The sequence below is a fragment of the Prionailurus viverrinus genome, chromosome A1 (genome assembly GCF_022837055.1).
Source record: "Prionailurus viverrinus isolate Anna chromosome A1, UM_Priviv_1.0, whole genome shotgun sequence".
Taxonomy (NCBI): domain Eukaryota; kingdom Metazoa; phylum Chordata; class Mammalia; order Carnivora; family Felidae; genus Prionailurus; species Prionailurus viverrinus.
In genome coordinates this window covers 153,493,875-153,515,041 of record NC_062561.1, presented here as the reverse complement: position 1 = coordinate 153,515,041, position 21,167 = coordinate 153,493,875, and the positions used below count along the sequence as shown (strand labels likewise).

General features: G+C 34.5%; 1 protein-coding gene across 1 annotated transcript; it reads left to right on the top strand.

The window, feature by feature from the left end:
• The first annotated feature begins 2,338 nt into the window (after positions 1-2,338).
• CETN3 (centrin 3) lies at positions 2,339-19,361 on the top strand. Its single transcript, XM_047868676.1, has 5 exons — positions 2,339-2,496; positions 4,271-4,406; positions 5,918-6,032; positions 11,491-11,682; positions 18,943-19,361. The coding sequence occupies exons 1-5, from the start codon at positions 2,480-2,482 to the stop codon at positions 18,984-18,986; spliced, it is 504 nt and encodes a 167-aa protein (XP_047724632.1). The 5' UTR covers positions 2,339-2,479; the 3' UTR covers positions 18,987-19,361.
• Positions 19,362-21,167: the final 1,806 nt, after the last annotated feature.

Below are 21,167 nucleotides of genomic sequence, written 5' to 3'. Positions count from 1 at the left end.
TGATGAATACAGATTTATATTTTGAACTATCTTTGCATTTTTTTTAATTAAAAAAAATTTTTTTAATGTTTTTATTTATTTTTGAGACAGAGACAGAGCATGAACAGGGGAGGGTCAGAGAGAGAGAGGGAGACACAGACTCTGAAGCAGGCTCCAGGCTCTGAGCTGTCAGCACAGAGCCCGACGCGGGGCTCGAACTCACACACCGGGAGATCATGACCTGAGCTAAAGTCGGATGCTCAATCGACTGAGCCACCCAGGCACCCCTATCTTTGCATTTTAGGAATAAACTGTTTGGTTATAGTGAAATGTTCCTTTAAGACAATACCAAATTGATTTTGCCAACATCTAAAATTTTTGCACATATGCTCATCAATGAACATCAAATATGAGCTAGGCACACACAATGGTGAGCACCACATACACTCTCACTGTGGGGCATACAGTGATTTTAAATGCTTTTGAGGATGCTATGGGTTGTGCTAGCTTCAACACTCAAACTTTTCATCGTGTTTTGAGTTTAAAGCACAATAATTAGCTCCTCACGAATTTTTAACTCGCTCATAACTGAGTGGGCTGGATATGTTTTTATTTTGTGGCATAAATCTTTGGTGGCATCCTATCATTCAGTCCTATCTATACTTACTGACCTAATTCAGTTTTCTACCTTTTTTAAGTTATGTTTTCCTTGAAAAGTGACCATTTCATTTTGATATTTACTGGCAGCATGAAGATGTATCAAGTATTTTAATAATTTGTAAACCTCTCTTTTATTTTTAATTTTCTTAAAGTTTAAGTTCCATGCCCAATGTGGGGCTCGAACTCACCAACCCAAGATTAAGAGTCATATGCTCTACAGACTGAGCCAGTCAGGCGCCCCAAACTCCCTTTTAAAGGACCAAAAACCTTTTTAGTGGCAATATTCCCTTTCCATTTAGACTCAAAGGTGATTTATGAAAGTACTTTAAAAGGGTAAGTTTTCTACTTTTGTTTTTTGGGCAGCTATCCTTTAACTTTTAATTTTAATGTTTATTATTTTTTAAAAAGTTTATTGTATTATTTGAGAGAGGAAGAGAGAGAGAATCCCAAGCAGGCTCTATGCTGTAAGCTCAGAGCCCAACTCAAGGCTCCCTCCCACAAACCTTTAGATCATGATCCCAGTCCAAATCAAGAGTCCCACACTTAACCCGCTGAGCTACCCAGGGGCACCTAACCTTTAATTTTTAGAGTTATACTATCATACTAGTTTTACTTGTTCAAATTTAGCTTATCCTTCTAGGCCTAACATATATGTCAAATCCTTCAAGAAGACTTTCTTCTGCCCTATCCTCCTTTAAACACATATATATCTTTCATACATACACCATAGTGTTTACGTATCTTCCCCCTTCCCCTGCTCTACCCCCACATTCAAGCTGTTTTATTTCTTTATGAAGTTTACAGTTTAGTTCAGTGCTTTGTGGGTTTTCACAGCAAGATTCCATTGAAGGCAACAAATATTTATTGAGCACCTATGCATCAGGCATTGTATTAGGCACTAGGAATAGCGTCAAATGAAAGATGAAATCCTGTACTTTTAAGGAAGTCAGCCTTCCTTAGGAGGAGTGTCGAACAAGTAAACAAATTAATTACCCAAATGAGCTTCAAGAAGTTAGTTTTGAAGTGAAGATATACTATAATGTGTATAAGCAGCTTACAACCCTGGAAAATAAAGGACATTATCGAAAAATCAAGGACAAAGAGAGCTAAGAGAAGGTGAAGTACAGCTTCACCGTAAGTAGCCTAATAATCCAACCCAATAATTACACAAAAATAACCCATAGCAACTGATTTAGAATCACTTGGCCAGTTTGTAAGGATAAAAGAATGCAGATTCATATCAACTAAAATCAGAATGGGAGAAAAGGATGTTTAAGCCTGTGTTTTAGAACCCCCACCCAAAGTTTTAGAACATGGCGAAGCCAAATTTGGCAGACCTCATTCCCCGGCTACTCCCTCCTTCTAGACTGAGGATAGCCCACAGCGTGCCTCTTCTCCCTTCCTTCCTTTCCCTCGGAGCTGTCCGTCTTGTCTCCGGACAAGCGCCACAGATTACAGGCCTCCTTGCGTGAAACGAGGTACAGCTACCAACCTCCCTCTACCACGCAAATATCCAGACCCTCGCTCCGCAAAGGATTTGGGGAAACCGCAACAGGCCAATCTAAAGGGCGGGAGGAGGGGCAAGAAACCAAGAGGGAGGAGAGGTTTCTTTGATTGACGCGAGATACACCCAATGAGAGAAGAGAACGAATGACGCTTCCGCCTCAAAGGGCAGGACATTAGCAATGTCAACCAATCCGGCTCAGAAGTGTCTACCTTGTGGGAGGTCCTTGAGGCCGCTGAGGTCGTTGGCGTCTGTTGAACGGCTCGTGGAAGTCGTGCTGCCTTGGGTAGGGCGTTAAGGTCGTTCTTGAGAGGAACGTCTCTGTCCGAAGAGAAAATGAGTTTAGCTCTGAGGTCGGTAATGAGGAGGCCGCGAAGCTCTCCACACCTCGCAGCGGGCCCCAGGGCGGGTGTGTGTGGAAGGGAGGCAGTTGGGGCCGAGGCGAGGAAGGGGATGCAGTTTGGGACGAGGGAGAGGAGTCTCGGCCAGCGTTCCCGGGCCCGGACCCCTCACTTTGGGGGCCGTGGTGTGTCGCAGGTGATGAGCCCCGTGCATTTCTGCTGAGGTAGACACGTCTATCAGTGCGTTGGGCTTTGCACCACCAAAAAGATGGGCTGTTTTCGTTGCGAGGAGGGAGTGAAATATCGCGATGTTTCTTCTCGCGGTTTTTCTGCGAGAAATCAGGCCATGGAGCATCCCTTCCTTCAGCTCCTCCTTCCTGGTCTACGGCCGCACCTCAGCGGCAGTGCTGTCATCATATTTAACTATAAAATTTGGGAATAACATTAACCCCTCACTGCTCTTCTGCTAGGGCCCTATATTAAGGTATAACTGGAGACCCATTTTAATGACTTTAATTGGTAATCTCTTAAGATTTTTCAAATTTTTTAGTTTCTTTACCTTTCCTTCACTTGCGACCTCTAACCCCCTGTCTGTTGCCCCCAGCCCCATGTAGACGTCAATACCTTAAAAATAGCTAGATAGGCCTCTCTAAACTGGTGCCGCCTTTGGCTAGGAGTTTCCTGTGGGAGCCTTGCGTGGGGTCAGTTGTAGGTCTGTTGTGGACTTGGCCTTTCAGAGAAAATGACTCTGGGAAATGTTCGAGCTGATATAAACCGATTTTCCTCAGCTTTATTTATTGTACGTCTTCGGTCACTTTCTAATCCTCTCTTGCCTTTGTTGTAGATTTTAGAGAACAAAATACAGGCAAATAGATAACGTGTTTTACTGAAATCATCCCGAGTTTTACATTTTAAAGTTTTATGAGTTTGTTGGGTTTCAAAACTTGTTTTTATGCAGATGTTGCAGCGGCATTTAAAATTTTGGAACGCTAAAATCAGTATCTCTTAAGGAGGACATTTCTGGCTTTTAAAATAAAATTTCCTTTAAAAAAGTTGCCAGAGTTTATGAGAAACAATCTAAATTTACAAGTGAGATTTACAAAACCATAGACTCTTCACTTTATTATAGAAAATTAGCACAAATACTTTTTTTTTTGTTTTTTGGCGTTTTCATGGTTTGTTTAGACGTATCAATGAAAGAAATTATAAATAAAGTGCCAAACTTATGTGTAATCTAAATCACTTGTAACCTACCATGCTAAAATACTTTGTAAGTTAATTGTTAAATTTTAAACTTTTTTGGGTAGAAATTTAGGTAACTTATAAGTGATATCAGAAGTAAACCAAATACATATCGATCATCAGGAATTTTCCTTTGATTTTTTTAACACTATGTTTAGAGCAATGTAAATAATGAATGCTTTGTTCTTTTGTTGGCGATTTTTTGTCATAAAAACAATGTTTTTTATTCAAGTTCTGATTTTTTCCTCTTTAATATCAGTGAGAATAAATACAAAGCTAGAAGGAAAGAAAGTTAGGTCTTCATTTCTTTGAATAACTTGTAATACTTTTCACTTTTGGAAAGTGCAAATTTATAGCAGCTTAGACTATGGAATGAGCAAGGCTCATGTACGGAAGATTTCTGATTCTCCCACATAACTTCCTTTTTAGAAATTTAAAAAATTATTCAATCGGTTAATTTTTTTGTTGCATTTTAATCATCTGGATGCATAGGAGAATAGAATTAAAGTAGGCTAAAAAGACTTTGTTTCTTTTCATTTCGTAGAAATGAGCTTGTGGTAGACAAAACAAAGAGGAAAAAAAGAAGAGAACTCTCTGAAGAACAGAAACAAGAAATTAAAGATGCTTTTGAACTATTTGACACAGACAAGGATGAAGCAATAGATTATCATGAATTAAAGGTAATAGTGTAATGTAAAATATATATTTTTCTGTTAAAATGATGTTCATTTTTGATAATTGGTTAAAATACATTTCTAAAGTATTTAAACTGACTGGTTTTGGAAATATGAAACCGTTTTAAATGTTCACAGTTAAATGCTATAAGAAAATTGAATAATACTAACATCTTTTTAGAAATTCCTTTTCATATTGTAAAATGAATAGTGTTTTAAATATAAAAATAAATTTCTATGTAAGGCCTTATTTTTCATTCACATAATTAAAAGATTTCAAACTATAAGATTTAAACAGTTTTTACTGTATTCTTCTTCCCACAGTTTTTTGTTTCTTTGGTTTTTGGTAACTCATTCTTTTTTCACATTGTGAGAGTGTTATTTCTCTTTTAATTTGAACATGTTAGTAGTATATTCTTTATGTACTTTCTCTGGTGCAGACAACATAAATGATGTCTAGATGTTGACACGATGCTAATGGGGAAAAATGTCAGTTTTAGGGCCTAGAATTATTTCTAAAGATGCAAGGGAAAATTGGTGTTTAGGGTAGTACAGATCTCACACTTAGTACAATGAGAAAGGAACTAGTGGCTCCTTGTTATAAACTGCATAAAGTTCACATTCCTTTAATTTTTATTGAATGCCCTCCACACTTTTACTACTTGCTTCCACCTGAGCTCTTCCTGTTCAGGTAAGATAAGCTGCTCTCTTCACTGTCCTCAAACCTCTTTTTTATGGTATCTGTTTTAATACCAGTCATCCTTTTGTTATTGCCCTTCTACTTTATTTCATCCATACATCAGGGAACAAATGGAACCTCTCCAAGTAAGACTTCTTTAGTCAGTGTCATGTCTCTCTTCTTGTTAACAGTAACAGGATCTTGGATCTTTTCTTTAAACTCAGGGACCTGAACTACTTACTTAACAACTAATCGTGTAGATTCTTATGGTAACTCTTATTTTCATTCTTTTATCTCTTCTGTTGTATAAATTTTTAATATTTATGCTATGCCTTTTTTTTGCATTTTGGTTGTTAATCATTTGAGAGCAAATAACTTGTTAAAATGATCTGTATACTGGGTGCCTAGGTGGCTCAAGTCAGTTAAGCGCCTGACTCTTGATTTTAGCTTAGGTCATAATCTCATAATTCCTGAGATTGAGCCCCACATCGTGCTCTATGCTGACAGCGTGGAGCCTGCTTGGGATTCTCTCTCTCAAGATAAACATTTAAAAAATAAGTAAAATGATCTGTACACTACGTCAGCCTATTGTATAGTGTATTTTATAAACACTTGATTGGTATGTCCTATAAAAGATATATAAATGAAAAAAATTGCCATTTAATTTCAGTAGTGAAGAAAAACTATCACTTTGTTTTTTTAGAGATATAAAACATGCAACAGAATTAAATGTTTCATTAATGTGTTTACCTCTCTTAAGTTCTGAAAACTTAAGAATTAGAAGTCACTTCTTTTGAAAGAGTGCTTGATAATTTGCTTTTCCCTTTTAATCCAAAAGGTGGCAATGAGAGCCTTGGGGTTTGATGTAAAAAAAGCTGATGTACTGAAGATTCTTAAAGATTATGACAGAGAAGCCACAGGGAAAATCACCTTTGAAGATTTTAATGAAGTTGGTGTGTATTTTAATAGTCTTTGTAATTAGCACTTGTTAGGAAATTATCTGGTTAATATTAGTATTTTTTTAATTCTCTGGGTTATGGAATTTTGTTATAGAACATTGTGGTATAATGTGGATCTCATATGGGGGCCGGGGGACACTCTTTTTACTTAATTTCAAAGAAAATATAAGATTTACAGCTTCCCTGTGGAATTTATCATTTTGTCTTTAGTTCTGAAGATTCTAAGGAACTATTGTGTAGCTTTTTGTGGGAGGATGTTTTTCTAAGTAATATGTGTTTATATTATATGATAAAGGATGATCAAAAAATTATTTTCTTAGAGTAAAACAGAAAATTTGATATCCTTTTGTATGGAAAATATTTCCTAAGACCATTCTGGTGTGTGATTTTTGTTGGCAGAGTGGGAGAAGAGAAAACCTGTAGCATTTGTTATCTTTGGCTCTAGATGAAGGGCATGCCTTCAGGTTGACAAAGCTTATGAAGGTCTACATACTCTGAGTGACTTGATCTTGGTGAATAAAGTCATCTGTTTAAAGTTGCAAGTGGAGAGAAGATTGTGGTAAAGGAGGCATTTGGCAGACTTCAGCAGGAAAAATCATTGTAGAACAACCAACTAAGCATAATGTGTCATGAGCTTAATATGATTGAATTTTATACAGTTGATTTTCGTGAATTATTTACAGCATATATCAGGCTTTTTAGTATAGAAGATTCTGGAAGGCAAGGACTTTGTTATTATAATTTAAATACATTATGTAGAATATTATACGTAGAATGTATGTATATTCAGGTTTTTATTAAATAAATTTTCTAAACCATTGATAACCACTTTATATGGGTCATGATATATACATTTCATATGTTTTTAGAGATGTAAAAAATTTAGGAACAAATCCAGTTACACATACACATAAACTTTTTGTGTAAATATTCAGCAAGAAGCAATACACAAAGCAAAAAAAAATGGCAGTTAGTACATATGGAAAAGATAGAGTCCTTTCATAAATCATTGTTTTTATTTTTTTAATCTGAAAACTCAAAATGAAAGTGAAGAGAGAAGTTAAAGGATGAGCCTAAAAGAGAAAGAAAGCACAACACAGAAGAACTTCAATTTATACACTGAGAAGTAACTGTTTAGAGAAGCAGGTTGTCCCTCTGGGAAGCATACTGCGTGTGGTTTTTTGGTTTTGTTTTGTTTTGTTTTTTCTAATTGGTAGATTTATTGAGAGGAGGAGAGCCATCTTTATTCTTTCAGTCTTTCAGTATTGAAGCTCTTGTATAGTTCATGATCTTAGTCCAAGTTCCAATTTAGATTATTTATAGACAGGTGTTAGGATATAGTGACAATGATACCATTAGGAAAGAGCTGCAATTCAGGCACATTTGATACAATGTAGTGGTTTGGCATGGACAGTTTGAAACCAGATTGCTTGGGTTCAGATCTTGGTTTTGCCACTTACTAGCTGTATAATTTGGTTATTTTACTTCTCTGTGTCTCAACTATAAATTGGGGCTATCTTGTGGGTTGTGAGGAATAAATAAATTAATAAGTAAAGTGCTTAGCAAGGGGCCTAGCTATAGTAAGTACTATTAAGTATTTGTTAGTATTACTTTAAAAATTGTCTTTGTTTTATTGTGTTTTAGTGCCTCATAATAATTGTACATGCATCACTGGAACATAAAAAGTATTGTATTCCATGTATTTATATTTTTCTGATTACCCTGTTTTCATAGTTGCAGGCTATTTTAAGCATTATATCATTGTCATTAATAATTTTATGTAGCACATGTCATCTTAAGTAAATACAGTTTTAAATTTGTGATCTTATTAGCAGTTGAAGCCAAAGTCCCATGCCATATTCACCTTTTCCTGACCGTCCATCTTTTCTGTGTTAATAACAGGGTATGAGGGTGGCTCAGTAGGTTAGGCCTCCGACTCTTGGTTTCGGCTCAGGTCATGATCTCACAGGTCCATGAGTTAGAGCCCCGCCTCTGGCTCTGCACTGACATGTGGAGCCTCCTTGGGATTCTTTGTCTCTCCCTCTCTCTACTCTTCCGCCCTCTCTCTCTGTCTCCCTCCTTCTGTCTCAAAATAAATAAATTAACTTAAAAAAAAAGAGAGCATGATTACTGGGTTTCTTCCAGAATTAATGGCCATGGGTAAACTTCTCTCTGACTTTCAAAGATTAAACTTTTGACCTGCTTGAAAATACCATCAGTCAAATAAAAATTTATTACTGTTTAGAAATTGAAGTCAAGAGCTCTGTATTCTCTCCATTTGTGGATTATTTTTCAATAATAACTGACCACAGATGAAGGTATGTTTTATACTTTGGGACAGATAACTCCAAATCAGAACATTTGAGTCTTAGTTTTATGTATCATCTATCACTAGTGAAGGATACTGTTCCACAGATATTTCTGGATGAAGTCTGACACGTAACCAGAATCTTTGGGCACATTCCATTGCCTCTTTAGAATAGAATATTCTATTACCATTTTGCTTTGCTTATTTAACAAATATTTGCTGATTTTTTTGGCATTAGGTACTGTGTTGGGTTGAGGGAGGGGAATTAATTAGAAGTTACCAAGAGGGTCTTTCAAGGAGCTTACCATTTAAATGTAAGTAATAATAAGCTGTGGTGTTCTGTGGTAAATTATAATTTTGTTTAAAGCAGGAGTTGGCAGAGAAAGTAGTTTAGACAGAGACCTTATGCCCCCACAAAGGCTAAAATATTTACTATCTGTTTTTTGACAACAAAAAGAATTGTCAATTCCTGGCCTGGAGCAATTGAAGAAGACCTTGCAGAGGGGATTTTTAATTTAGGCCTTTGGGAATGTGAATAGGATTTCATCCTAAGGAGAAGATTGTGGGATGCAGTAGAGAAAGACATTGGAGGCAGAGAAAACAGCAACAACAGAGTGGTACTGGAAGTATAGTATGTTTGAAGTGGAAGATAGTATTGGGCCAAAAAGGTAGTCTTGCATCACATATAGAGCTTGGACTTTAGTCAGCAGATGATCATTGTCAATTTCTGTGGAAGAGAAGATATGTTTTAGAAAGGTAACTCTGTTGAGAGTATTAAAGATGGGTTGAAGGGCAGAGAGACTGAAGACAGAAAGTAATAGACTTTTTTATGCTGAGGGTGGTGAGAATGAAGAGAGAGGCCCATTTAAGAGTAAAAAGGGTAGTATCCTTAGCACTGTAGTAATAAATCGCTGATTAGGTTAATCAGCTTAAAAAATGTTCAGACTTCAAATATGAGAGATTATTTGTTAATGATGCTGTTATCTTTTTTGAGATCCGGCATCAAAACAACAGCTATCTTGGTGATAGTGGGAGGAATTTGAATTCTGAAATGTTGAGTGTAAAATAACTTGTATTTTTGGATAGAAACCCCCAAAAGGCAGTGAGAAATATAGTTGAAGCTGTATTTCTAGCAGCACCTTTAATGATTTTTTAACTTTTAATGTGATGTTTTCTAATGTGCTATGTTCTTAAGTGATTTTTATAATGTGTAAGGTCTAACTATTTTTAGGAAGTATATTTATGGTAGTATAATTTTAAAATAAAGTTACATGGACAGCAATTTGTGAATTAGATTGAAGTCACCTAAGTGTGTATTAGTTGATTTATTTTCTTTGGAAAAAAAAATGTATTTCTTACAATTCTACTTTGTAGAATAGGAATAGAGCATGAAGGCATGGAGGAGAGTCACCATAAAGATACCATGTTTTAGCTGTCCAGAATTATGGGTATTTATAATTCCTGAGAAAAGTTGTATTCTAAGGCAAAGTATTGATAAAAGATTATATATACACATAAGTCTGAAGTAACTAACACAATTAAAGCACTAGTGGGATAAGAATTTATACATCTTGGAGCCCCATCTGTTCCCCACATCACCCTGTTGCTTCTTTAAGTACATTAATACTTTCAGCAAGCTGCTTTTTTGGTTCACCTGTCATGTAAATTATTTAATTGGTGAAGAAAATTTCTTAACACTTTTTTTTTTCCTTGTCCTGCTTTTTTGTTGGGACTAAATTCAAAATAAGTTGAGTATGTGCCATAGAGTTAAGCATGGTATTTTATTTTGGTGTTATGGCTGTGTATATGCCAACTCCTTTTTGACTGAATATTTATGAGCTTGGGTGATTTGCATACTTATAGTAATATACTTCAATTAGTTACTTGAAACACTTTTTGGATACAATTGACGGGTAATAGAAAACTATTAAATGTATATGTAGATGATTTAACGTTAGCTTAAATAGGTACTTACTCTAAAGCTTACTTAACCAAATACAGTGATAGTACAACAAAACAACAATAATTTTTTGTGGGCTTGAATTGTATTTTTCCTTTTGAGTGCATTAAACTTTCCATCTATAAGCATTTGCAAGTTTTTAATGATTCTGTCAACCTTACTAGAACTGAATTATTTTTAATGGCATGATGAAAGTCATAAATAATTTTTGTTATAGTAGTAGACTAGCTTGTAGAATTACTTCAGAGATGTTTACTTAGATATTTTCAGATTTTTACCTAGTAACTGAAAAAATTTTATACCACAGATTGTTACTTTAATTTTTATTGTTGTGGCTATTGATTAATGACTGTGAATATTAAAAATAGTGTTTAAGTTTACTACATTATTCTATATTACTACCTTTAATCTATTAGAATATATTATTGCTGTTGAAGTCTGATATTCCTCACTTTTAATTGTAGTTTTTTGAGAGTTATTATCTTGGTGAACAAAATGGGCATGATTTTAGAGAGATCTTTCCAGACTTTCTTTTTTGGGGGGCAGAGGGGGAGAGGTGGTTCTTGCTACAGTCGTATTCAGTAACTACTTTTCATATTTTTGAAAACCAAGAGTTTCTTCAAATCATGAAGCTATCAGAATTTTCGTCTGTCTGAAATTGTATCTCTGTCAATGATGGCAGTGAATTTGTCAGGAATTTTTGGTCTTTATTACAGGGTTAAATTTAAGGAACCATAATGTGCTTAAGTTAGCCATCAGACAGCTTTTATCTAAGTAGCTTTAATTGTTTTGTTGATATACCATCTCTATAGCTAAGTTACAAACTCCTAGACGTTTTTGTTTGGTGTTAGTGGAGCCTAGTACAATTCTTGATAATGGTAGACCTTAAATAAATATGGTATGTAGTCCTTTTTATTTTGCCTCTTTGTGTGATAGTTTTGCTTACTCTTATAATAGGATGAATTGTTGATAACATAAAGATTAAATTTTAAAACCCAGATTTGATTTTTATAATTTGAGTTTTACCTTTTGGGTTTTCGGGCTCTGATTTGGCATTTTATTATCAAACTAAATGTTGAAAGATTCACGACTTTAATTGTCATCTAGTACTTTTTGATTTCACGAATGCATTTGTGATTATGAAGTGTTTTTAAATTTTTTTTTGAATTTCTTTTTAACTGTAGTGACAGACTGGATATTGGAAAGAGATCCACATGAAGAAATATTAAAGGCATTTAAACTATTTGATGATGATGATTCAGGTAAAATAAGCTTGAGAAATTTGCGACGTGTTGCCAGAGAACTGGGTGAAAACATGAGTGATGAAGAACTTCGGGCTATGATAGAAGAATTTGATAAAGATGGTGACGGAGAAAGTAAGTTTTGAGTAAAACACATATTCTAGGTATTATTACTGATATATGCATATAGTAAATTTTTCTAAAATCAAATGATTTTCAAGACTCATTGCAAAGTATCTCTATTTGGTATAATTGTTGTTCACCCTATAGTGGGGTTTTTGCATAAACATTTCACATAATTCAATTTAGAATGAAGCAGACCTTTAAAACCAAATAAACTGGTTGTAATATCAGGTTCTACACTTCAGGAAGGTACTTTACTTTTTGAGCATCACCAAAATCTTTCCTTGAGGATCACCAAAATCCTTCTTGAACATCACCAAAATTTCAGCTACTTGGTAAAAAATTTCCACTTTTTAAAAAGTGTTTATTTTTTTAGAGAGAGAGTGAGTGACTGTGTTCATGTGTGTGAAAGTCGGGAGGGGCAGAGAGAGAGGGAGAGAGAATCCCAAGCAGGGTCTGCGCTGTCAGCACAGAACCCGTCACGGGGCTCTGTCCCACAAACCGTGAGATTATCATTGGTGCTGAAATCAAGAGTCAGACACTTAACCCACTAAGCCACCCAGGCACCCGTAAAACATCAGCCTTTAATGACTTCTTCCTTAACCTACATGCTCTTCTAAACTATAACTAAGTTCTATTGTTTCTACTCTTTAAATGTTTTGAAACTGTTTTATGTCTTTGTTAACTGCTGCTGCCCTAGTTCTGGCCCTAATTTCTTGGTAGGAATGTTATTATAGCCCCATTCATTATTTCCTTGAATGCCTGCTGGATATGGTGCCTTATGTGCAATCTGGTGCTGCTACACAATGAGGAAGGCAGATGTGGTTTTTGCCCTCACTGACTCTACAGTCCCTTTACCCTCCTAATTGCCCTCTATGCCTATGAGCCTCTACCCTCTAATTTAGTTTCTTGATAACATTCTTTTCTTAAAATACAGGTTTGATGATGTCATTCCTCTCTTCGAACACCGAATGATTCTTCACTACCTACAGAGTAAATTTCAAAGCTCTCTAAGATAGATTCTGCCCTAACTATCCAGTTTTATTTCCTACTGAGCTCTTCAGTGTCCTGCTTTAACTTTCACCTCCCATACATACATGCCTTGACCAAATATATTCTACCCTGAAAACACTTTTTTATGCCATGCCATTCCTTAATCCTAGAATATTCTAATTGCCAATTTCTGTCTGCTAAAATGTTAGTCTTTCTCTCTGATTCATTTTAAAGTTCCATTTTCTCAAGCCTCCTCTGGTGGCCTCTGTATGAGTTATGGAGACTGCCATTGAGGGTCCATAGCATTTAGAGGAACACGGTATTTTGACAGTTCTGTACAATGCCTTCTGTTAGTTATTTACATGTGTAACTCTCCAATATATTGTAAGTTCCTTAAGAGCAGTATGGAATCCTATAGGGTGAAAGGCCTGAGGCTTTGGAAACCTACAGATCTGGATTTGAATTGAATCTCTGCCACTTACATAGTTGCTCTGTAATGTGCAAGTTTTCAGTGTTTTCTGAGTCGTGGTTTCCCATTTATTAAAGTGAGAATGGTAATACCTTCCAGGTGGTTGTAAGTATTTAAAGGAAGATATTTGAAGGTGCCTATTACTAAATGGAAACTTGTTTGCCTTTTTTTGTATCTTTACTCATCTTTATATTCTCCTGCATTTTCTTGAACACAGTGAGTGCTCTGACGTTGGTTGATTTAAAGCCCTGACCCAGGAGTGTGTATTACAGTAGATACATGTTGATAGAGTATCACCTATACATACATACATAAATATGCACATAATACACACTTTACTTTGGCAATACTGTCATGCTTTAATAAGGAGGTAAGACAGTAGCTCTAAGTTCAGGTTTGTAGATTGTACTTTAGAGTTGTGTATTATACTTTGTCATATTTATGTAAATATTATTCGAGGAATATAAAACTTTTTTTTTAATACTAGTTCTTTGAAGGGTATTGATAGATTTATATTTATTTATTTATTTATTTAAAATATAATTTATTGTCAAATTGGCTAACATACAGCGTGCACAGTGTGCTCTTGGTTTTCGGGGTAGATTCCCATGGCTCATTGCTTACACACAACACCCAGTGCACATCCCAACAAGTGTCCTCAGTGCCCATCACCCATTTTCCCCTCTCCCCCATCCCCTCAGCAACCCTCAGTTCTCTGTATTTAAGAGTCTAACTATTTTTCAATGTTTATTTTTGAGAGAGAGAGAGAGAGGTGGGGGAGGGACGGAGCGAGAGGGAGACCCAGAATCTAAAGCAGGCCCCAGGCTATGAACTGTCAGCATAGAGCCCAACATGGGGCTCAAACTCAGGAACTGTGAGATCATGACCTGAGCCGAAGTTGGATGCTTAACGGACTCAGCCGCCCAAGTGCCCCTGTTTATATTTTAAAACAAAGATGGTTTTTAAAACAAAGATAGTATCCACTGCCTTCATATTTAAAAAATTTTTGTGTCTTACCAAGCTGTTGGCTGTTACCCTAAACTAATTTCAAAGCAGCTCTGTTTTATAAGGGTACTATCTTAAGTAGCATAGAAAATCTTGGTATGTCTATTTCATAAATCGTCAGTAACGGCTACTACCTGTGTCAAAAGATTAGAGTTATTTTCTTTTCCTGTGTTACGCACATGCAAATTAGGTTTTGGTATTGGCTTAATTTGACATTAGAGGAAAATATTAATTATGAAGCTGCCTCTTAAATTTAAACAATGTGAAACTTTGCATAGAAAATGTGTCCCATTTCTTGCATCTCTTGTTAGTCCACTCTGTTTGTTGCTTTTGAAACTCAAGAGTTCAAGCCCCATTGCTTGAAGATTTTAGTGCATACTTACTTAAAACATTACTTTGGTTCTCAATGCTAACTTTAAGTCACTGTATAACTGTTGCTTGGGCATCCTACTGTCATTTGTTTAAATGACTAACAGGCAAGTAACATTTTTTCTTTTTTTTTCTAAGAGATTGGTTACAAATATAATACAGTGGTGCATAATCTTTTATTGTTAAGATTTGTTTTTTATGCAAGTGGAGGAAGGTGTTCTTAACATATTAAATTCATCTAATCTGGTATCCAGTCTGGGATTTGAATTTCTGGGGGGTGAGGGACTTCTGAAGTATTACATGGGGTCTAGGTGTATGCATCAAATATTGTCTTTGACCATATGAATAATAGTCTTGCACATGCATACATATACTACTGTTTTTTATTTATATCTATAAATGCTCTTGTAATTGATAAATACACTTTTTCAGAATTCATAGTAGCTATTTTATATTATCTGTTTCTCAAGCAAGATGTACTAAGTTTAACTATTATTGTGGCAAGTCCAGGAAATCATTGTTGAAAGACATTTTCATATTCAGAAACAATGAACTGTAATCCATTTTTAGTCTGGCTTTGGGATATTGCCTTAACTTACATGGGTCTCTGTAGCTGTACGAAAACCTGCCTATTTTGGAAAAAGTATGAGTGGCATTTTAGAAAAACTTGTTAATTTGATTAATTTGGATTCTTTTGGCTGCAGTTTTGTTTAAATATAACCTGTTTTCTTTGTATATGTTAAATTAGTAAAGATCATAATACTTGCTGTCTTTTTTTGTAGACTCTGGTAATTCTTCTGTCTTTATGAATTTTTCATACTTTAGTATTTAGGAGCAGTGAAAATGAAATGTTTATTGTGTATTTAGAATAATAAATATGGTGAAGGAGTTAAAGGAAAAGAAGATATAATGCAAGATCTAAATAGAGCTGTGCTAATGATACAGAAAGAATGCTTTCCCAATTATCACTCCTAAGATCTGTAAAACACAGTAAATATTTTTGGAAAAATCAACATTTAAAAACCCAAAGTATGGGGCGCCTGGGTGGCGCAGTCGGTTAAGCGTCTGACTTCAGCCAGGTCACGATCTCGCGGTCCGTGAGTTCGAGCCCAGCGTCAGGCTCTGGGCTGATGGCTCGGAGCCTGGAGCCTGTTTCCGATTCTGTGTCTCCCTCTCTCTCTGCCCCTCCCCCGTTCGTGCTCTGTCTCTCTCTGTCCCAAAAATAAATAAAACGTTGAAGAAAAAGAAAAAAAAATAAAAATAAAAACCCAAAGTGGGCTATCTTTTAAATAATTATGATAAGTATTAACACTTATTTAGTAGTTAATACTTGTTAGATTCTGTGTTTGGCATTTACATTTTGTATTATGTCACTTAATTTTCTTTTTTTAAATTTTTTTTTTTTTTTTTTTTTTTCAACGTTTATTTATTTTTGGGACAGAGAGAGACAGAGCATGAACAGGGGAGGGGCAGAGAGAGAGGGAGACACAGAATCGGAAACAGGCTCCAGGCTCTGAGCCATCAGCCCAGAGCCTGACGCGGGGCTCGAACTCCCGGACTGCGAGATCGTGACCTGGCTGAAGTCGGACGCTTAACCGACTGCGCCACCCAGGCGCCCCATGTCACTTAATTTTCATAATGGCTTTTGTGAAGTAAATATAGTATTATCTATATTAATGCATAGGATAGATGGATGCATCTATAAATGAAGAAACTAACGCTCCGAGAGATTTATAACCTGTTTATGCTTTTATCCATAACACTGTGTTACCTCTTATGCTAAAAAATAAAATTAGGTTTCTATGTTTATGGAGTTTTAAAAATTACATGCTATTTTAGTATATAAAATATTCAATACTCAATATTCAATAAAATACTCAACTGTCACTTCAGATGCTAAAATTTGTCTAAATTTTGCTAAAATTTTCCTCTAAAGCCAGGTAGTCTCTAAGGTACTTAATCTACTTAATTTGTAGATAATTTATCTTTATTAGGTAATAAACTCTTTATTTAAAATACCTATAATAAGATTAACCCAATGAAGTGATTGATTTATGAAAATTTTGTTTAAAGAGATAGTGTAGGAGGGGCGCCTGGGTGGCTCAGTCGGTTGAGCGTCCGACTTCTGCTCAGGTCATGATCTCACGGTTTGTGGGGTTTGTGAGTTCAAGCCCTGTGTTGGGCTCTGTGCTGGCAGCTCAGAGCCTGTAGGTAGCCTGCTTCGACTTCTGTGACTCCCTCTCTGTCTGTCCCTCCCTGCTCATGCTTGCTTGCTCTCTCTCTCAAAAATAAACATGAAAAATAAGATAAAATAAAGAGGCAGTGTAGGAGAAAAGTGTTATATTTGTTTCATTCAATAAATATTTTATCAGATGCCTATTTAACGGTGGGCATTGTGCTAGATTTATTAGTATAGAAACTCTATATATGATTGATGGAGAAAGTTATGAAGCTATACGAAAGTCAAAGATCACTACTAGAATTTGTAAGATCATTGAAAATATTACAGGTTATGTGTTCTACTGTGTCATAATGTCTTGCAGATGTTTAGTATTGAAATGCATGGATTCATGGTTCATTACCAGCTTCTGGCCAACTTATTCTTCTTAACTTCTTAGAGCTTATTTTTGCACTGTTTTCTTTTTTTAACTATGTTGCTGAAGGTATTCTCATACCTTAGCTTTCTTTCCACTTCCTGTCAAACCAAATCCTATGTTTTATTTTAGAGCCCAAATCAAGAATTATTCTTGCCTAAGTTTTTCTCAGAAGTAATGATTTTTCCCATTATGATGGAATTTTTTTCAACATAGATATGTGTATTATTTTAATAATAGATCATGTTTTGTCTTATACAGCAGTTCTCTGTTTCTGGTATGAAACATGACTTACATGATTATTAAAACTGGAACCAGTATATTTTTTTCATTCCTGATGTACATATTTCGTCTCCTCAATGTGTTTTAATTGGTTAATATTTTTCTAACTTTTCATTATGAATTTTCTCAAACATAGAGGGAAAAAATATTAGTTTAGTACAATACGCACCTTTATACCTTCTACCCCTTCTACCTAGATTCAGCAATTAACATTTTACTATATTTGCATTGTCCATAGTGTGTATTTTTTTTCTGGATCATTTGAAAAACACGTCCTGAACTTGACCTCCCTCACATTTTAGCATGCATCTGCTAAGAATAAGGATATTGTTTTTCAAAATTATGATACCATTGTTACTCCTAAGAAAACTAAAAATAATTTTATATTACCTAATATCTTCTTCACTTAAATTTCAAGATACTGTAGATTAGGAACCCTGGTGTCTGTTTTGGTATATTACACAACTCTTAGGATGGTGTAGGCATTCACTAGGCAATTAAAAATGTTTGAGTCATTGGATTGTTTTCATATATTACCATGTAGAAACAACCTAAAAAGATAATCTTGTAGTTCAGTATTTTCAGATGAAAAAATTAAGACACAGAACTGTTCTGTATCAGAGATATGATTGGAATCCAGATCTTTCTTTTCCTCATTCAGTGTTATTATTATTATCAAAATGATCATTCATAACCAGTGTTTTGTTAAGGTATGTGTTAAGTTTTGGACCCCATGAAATCACCTGTTTTACAAAGAGGGAGCATTCTTTTCTGAACATTTCTATCAGTAATTGTGTATATTTGTATATATTGGTTTTAAAAATTACATTTAATAAGATTATTACCTATTTATTTCTAGGTTGCCTTCTTAAATATGGTGCTTTATAAATTGTAGGTTCTTACTGAATTTTATTTATAGTTTTGGTAACATTTTCTCTTTATGAGTGATGGTTTCTGCATTTACATCTATATTTTATAGTTGCTGTATTATCTAGCTAATTAAGACTAAATTTGTATCCTTTAAAATTACTATTACTCTAGATGTTTTCAAATTTTTTTAAGTGGCTTTTAAATATATAAAAAATCAAACAACAATTTGACTTTTTAAAAAATTCTATATTTTCTTCCTTTAGAATTCTAATGTACATGTATGATAGATTTAAACTTGTTTATGAAGGAAGGGATTGCTAAATGAACTCATAGAATAAAGATTATAAAGAGGCTTTAACCATTTAAAAAATTTAAAATTTCAAGCTTTAAAACTATTTTTGCTAGTGTATGTAAATGTTGTCATTATGATAGACTTTTTTGTAACTTAAATGTCTTTTCTGTCATTAATATTATATTCATATTGTTTATCACATTATGTATTTTTGTATTCATGAGGTTCTACTTAATAAACATGGTCAACTTCCTATCAAAGAAGTAAAAGCAAAATAATATGTCTTAATTTATTAACAATTTTGTATAATACAAAATTTAAAAATACTTAGTATAAAATAGTACAATTCTCCTGTGAAAAATTTGTATTTCTGACTTATGTTTTCTTTCTTACTGCAGTAAATCAAGAGGAGTTCATTGCTATTATGACGGGTGACATTTAAAGAATTACAAGGATAAACACTAAGAATGTTGCAGTTACATCTCATATTCTATTTTTGTGCTGGAGCCGTGTTAAAAAGAAACCCAACTTAGTTCTCTTTTTCCAAAAGGACCAAAAATAAGTGTCTTATGTATTCATATTTTACTACTGTTAATTTTCTTTGTATGAGCAGTATTGTTAGCACTCTAATAGTTTAGCTTTCTATTTGTAATATAGCTTTTATATATATATATATATATATAAAATTTAAAAAATTGAATCACGTGGTACACATTCTCTGAAAGTTTTTTATTCGGCATCAGTAGTCACTTTTGTTTTGATGTACACATTATGCAGACTTTCATTAATAAAGTCTTTATTTTAGTAGTACTTTAAAGTATGGTATATTTTCTGTTTTATTTTGATTCTGAGTGTCTGTTAACGCTCAATAGTATGTTTCTTAAATCTTTTCTCTTTGAACTACTGGTTTCAGGAAAAAAAATTGAAATACAAATAGCAACAGAATAGCACATTTTTCCATTACAGGTTTGACATTTTATATTTCAATACAGGATGATGACTCAATACACGCATAATTCCTTTTTTAAGAGTCATGTCTTGCAGTTTGGAAGGAAAAAGTGTGCATATAGACCCATTTATCCTCATGTATTACGTTCGATAGCACTTCTCGTGTCTTAACGTAAGTTGTGACAGTTGAATCTGGATATTTCCTTAAACTAATTGAGTACAGTTTGAATCGTCTGATTTCTTGACAAAATGAAAGATTTAAATTTTGGAATTGTGATCTGTTAAGATAATTATCACTCAGTTAAACGTCACAATGATGAAAATAGAAAACTAAGCCACAGAAATATTTAAGATTATGTTTTACCTGTATAAAAGGAACATTTTGTGATTCAGCAAGAAACAGTAGAGACAGACTTTCCAGGTATTGGTGGGCTCTTCTGCCTTGTAGAAATGTATGTTAGGGGGGAGACAAGTGGTAATGGGAGATAGGTTGTAGAGAATTGGTACCCATTCTGATCCTTCACTAATTATCTGGTTCCTGCTGGTAGGGACTCTCTGGAAGAAAGTTGTCTATTTCAGTGACCTTTCTTTAGATTTCTTGCTGTAAATTTAAAGTACAGTAATAATTTGATGCACTTGAAATATTGTGAGCTTCCTAGAGTATTCCATGAAGAGTTACCCACTAGAAATTTAACAAACAAATCAGTACGGAATAATATAACAGTGGTGACACTTCAAATAGTTAACTAGAAAGTAAGATAATTGCTCACCATATTAAAATTTAATTTTGAATATGAAATCAATGCTCACAGTAGTGACAATATGCAGGGCAACAAATATTCTTTGAAATTAAAAAAAATTTTATCACCCTTATTGATGAATTGCCTTCTATGTCTTGATCACAAAATATGTTGATTTCCAGGAAATTAAAAAATAAAAGTGAAGAGTAAAACACAGATAAAAATAAATCTAGGCTTGCTTGTCTTCTGCCACTTTATTAGAACAAATAATCCAAGCTACTTTTTGTCGCTTACTAAGGTAACTCCTTTATTCTTAATATAAATACTTATTCTTTGGGATACCAGCAGTTTTGTTTCTTCCCTTCTTACTGTGGGTTGAGGGAAGAGTGCCCACCTTAGTTCGTCATGTTTGTGGAAGTTTTCTCCTGCAGAAGGGTGTGGATAATTTTTTCACTGTTAACAGTAACTATAGGGTTGAAAGGCCAATAAAATGGCTAGTAGAGGTGGGAATAAAAAGAAAAGAGTGAATTTGCTTTAAGAAAGAAGGAAGTGGAGGTAGATATTCATCTCATTTGTCATATTTATTGTCATATTTCTCATGAAATGGCATTTTGTGATGTATAAAAATATTTGTTTTTGCTAAACTTGCCTGCTTAATTGCTGTTCTGGCTTTGATTGTTTGGGATTTGTCAGCTAAGGTCTTTTCCTTCATCTTTGTTACAAGCTAATGAGCCTATTCTCTAAAGTATGTGCCTATTAGCAACCCTTAGGTTAGAGTGGTGGTAAGTTTTTGAGATGTGGAGGAAATAAACATACTTGTTATGCACTTAATAAATGATGGGTACTGTGCTAGGCTTATTGAATTCTTTGTTGCAGAAAATCCATACAGTACTTCTAATAGAAGACTTCATTTTTTTTAAAGTTTATTTATTTTG

Bases quoted from the DNA above. Each gene is read 5' to 3' on its own strand.
- CETN3 (XM_047868676.1), top strand. The intron at 6,033-11,490 runs GTGTGTATTTTA...TTTTAACTGTAG, and splicing joins TGAAGATTTTAATGAAGTTG to TGACAGACTGGATATTGGAA. The intron at 11,683-18,942 runs GTAAGTTTTGAG...TTCTTACTGCAG, and splicing joins TAAAGATGGTGACGGAGAAA to TAAATCAAGAGGAGTTCATT.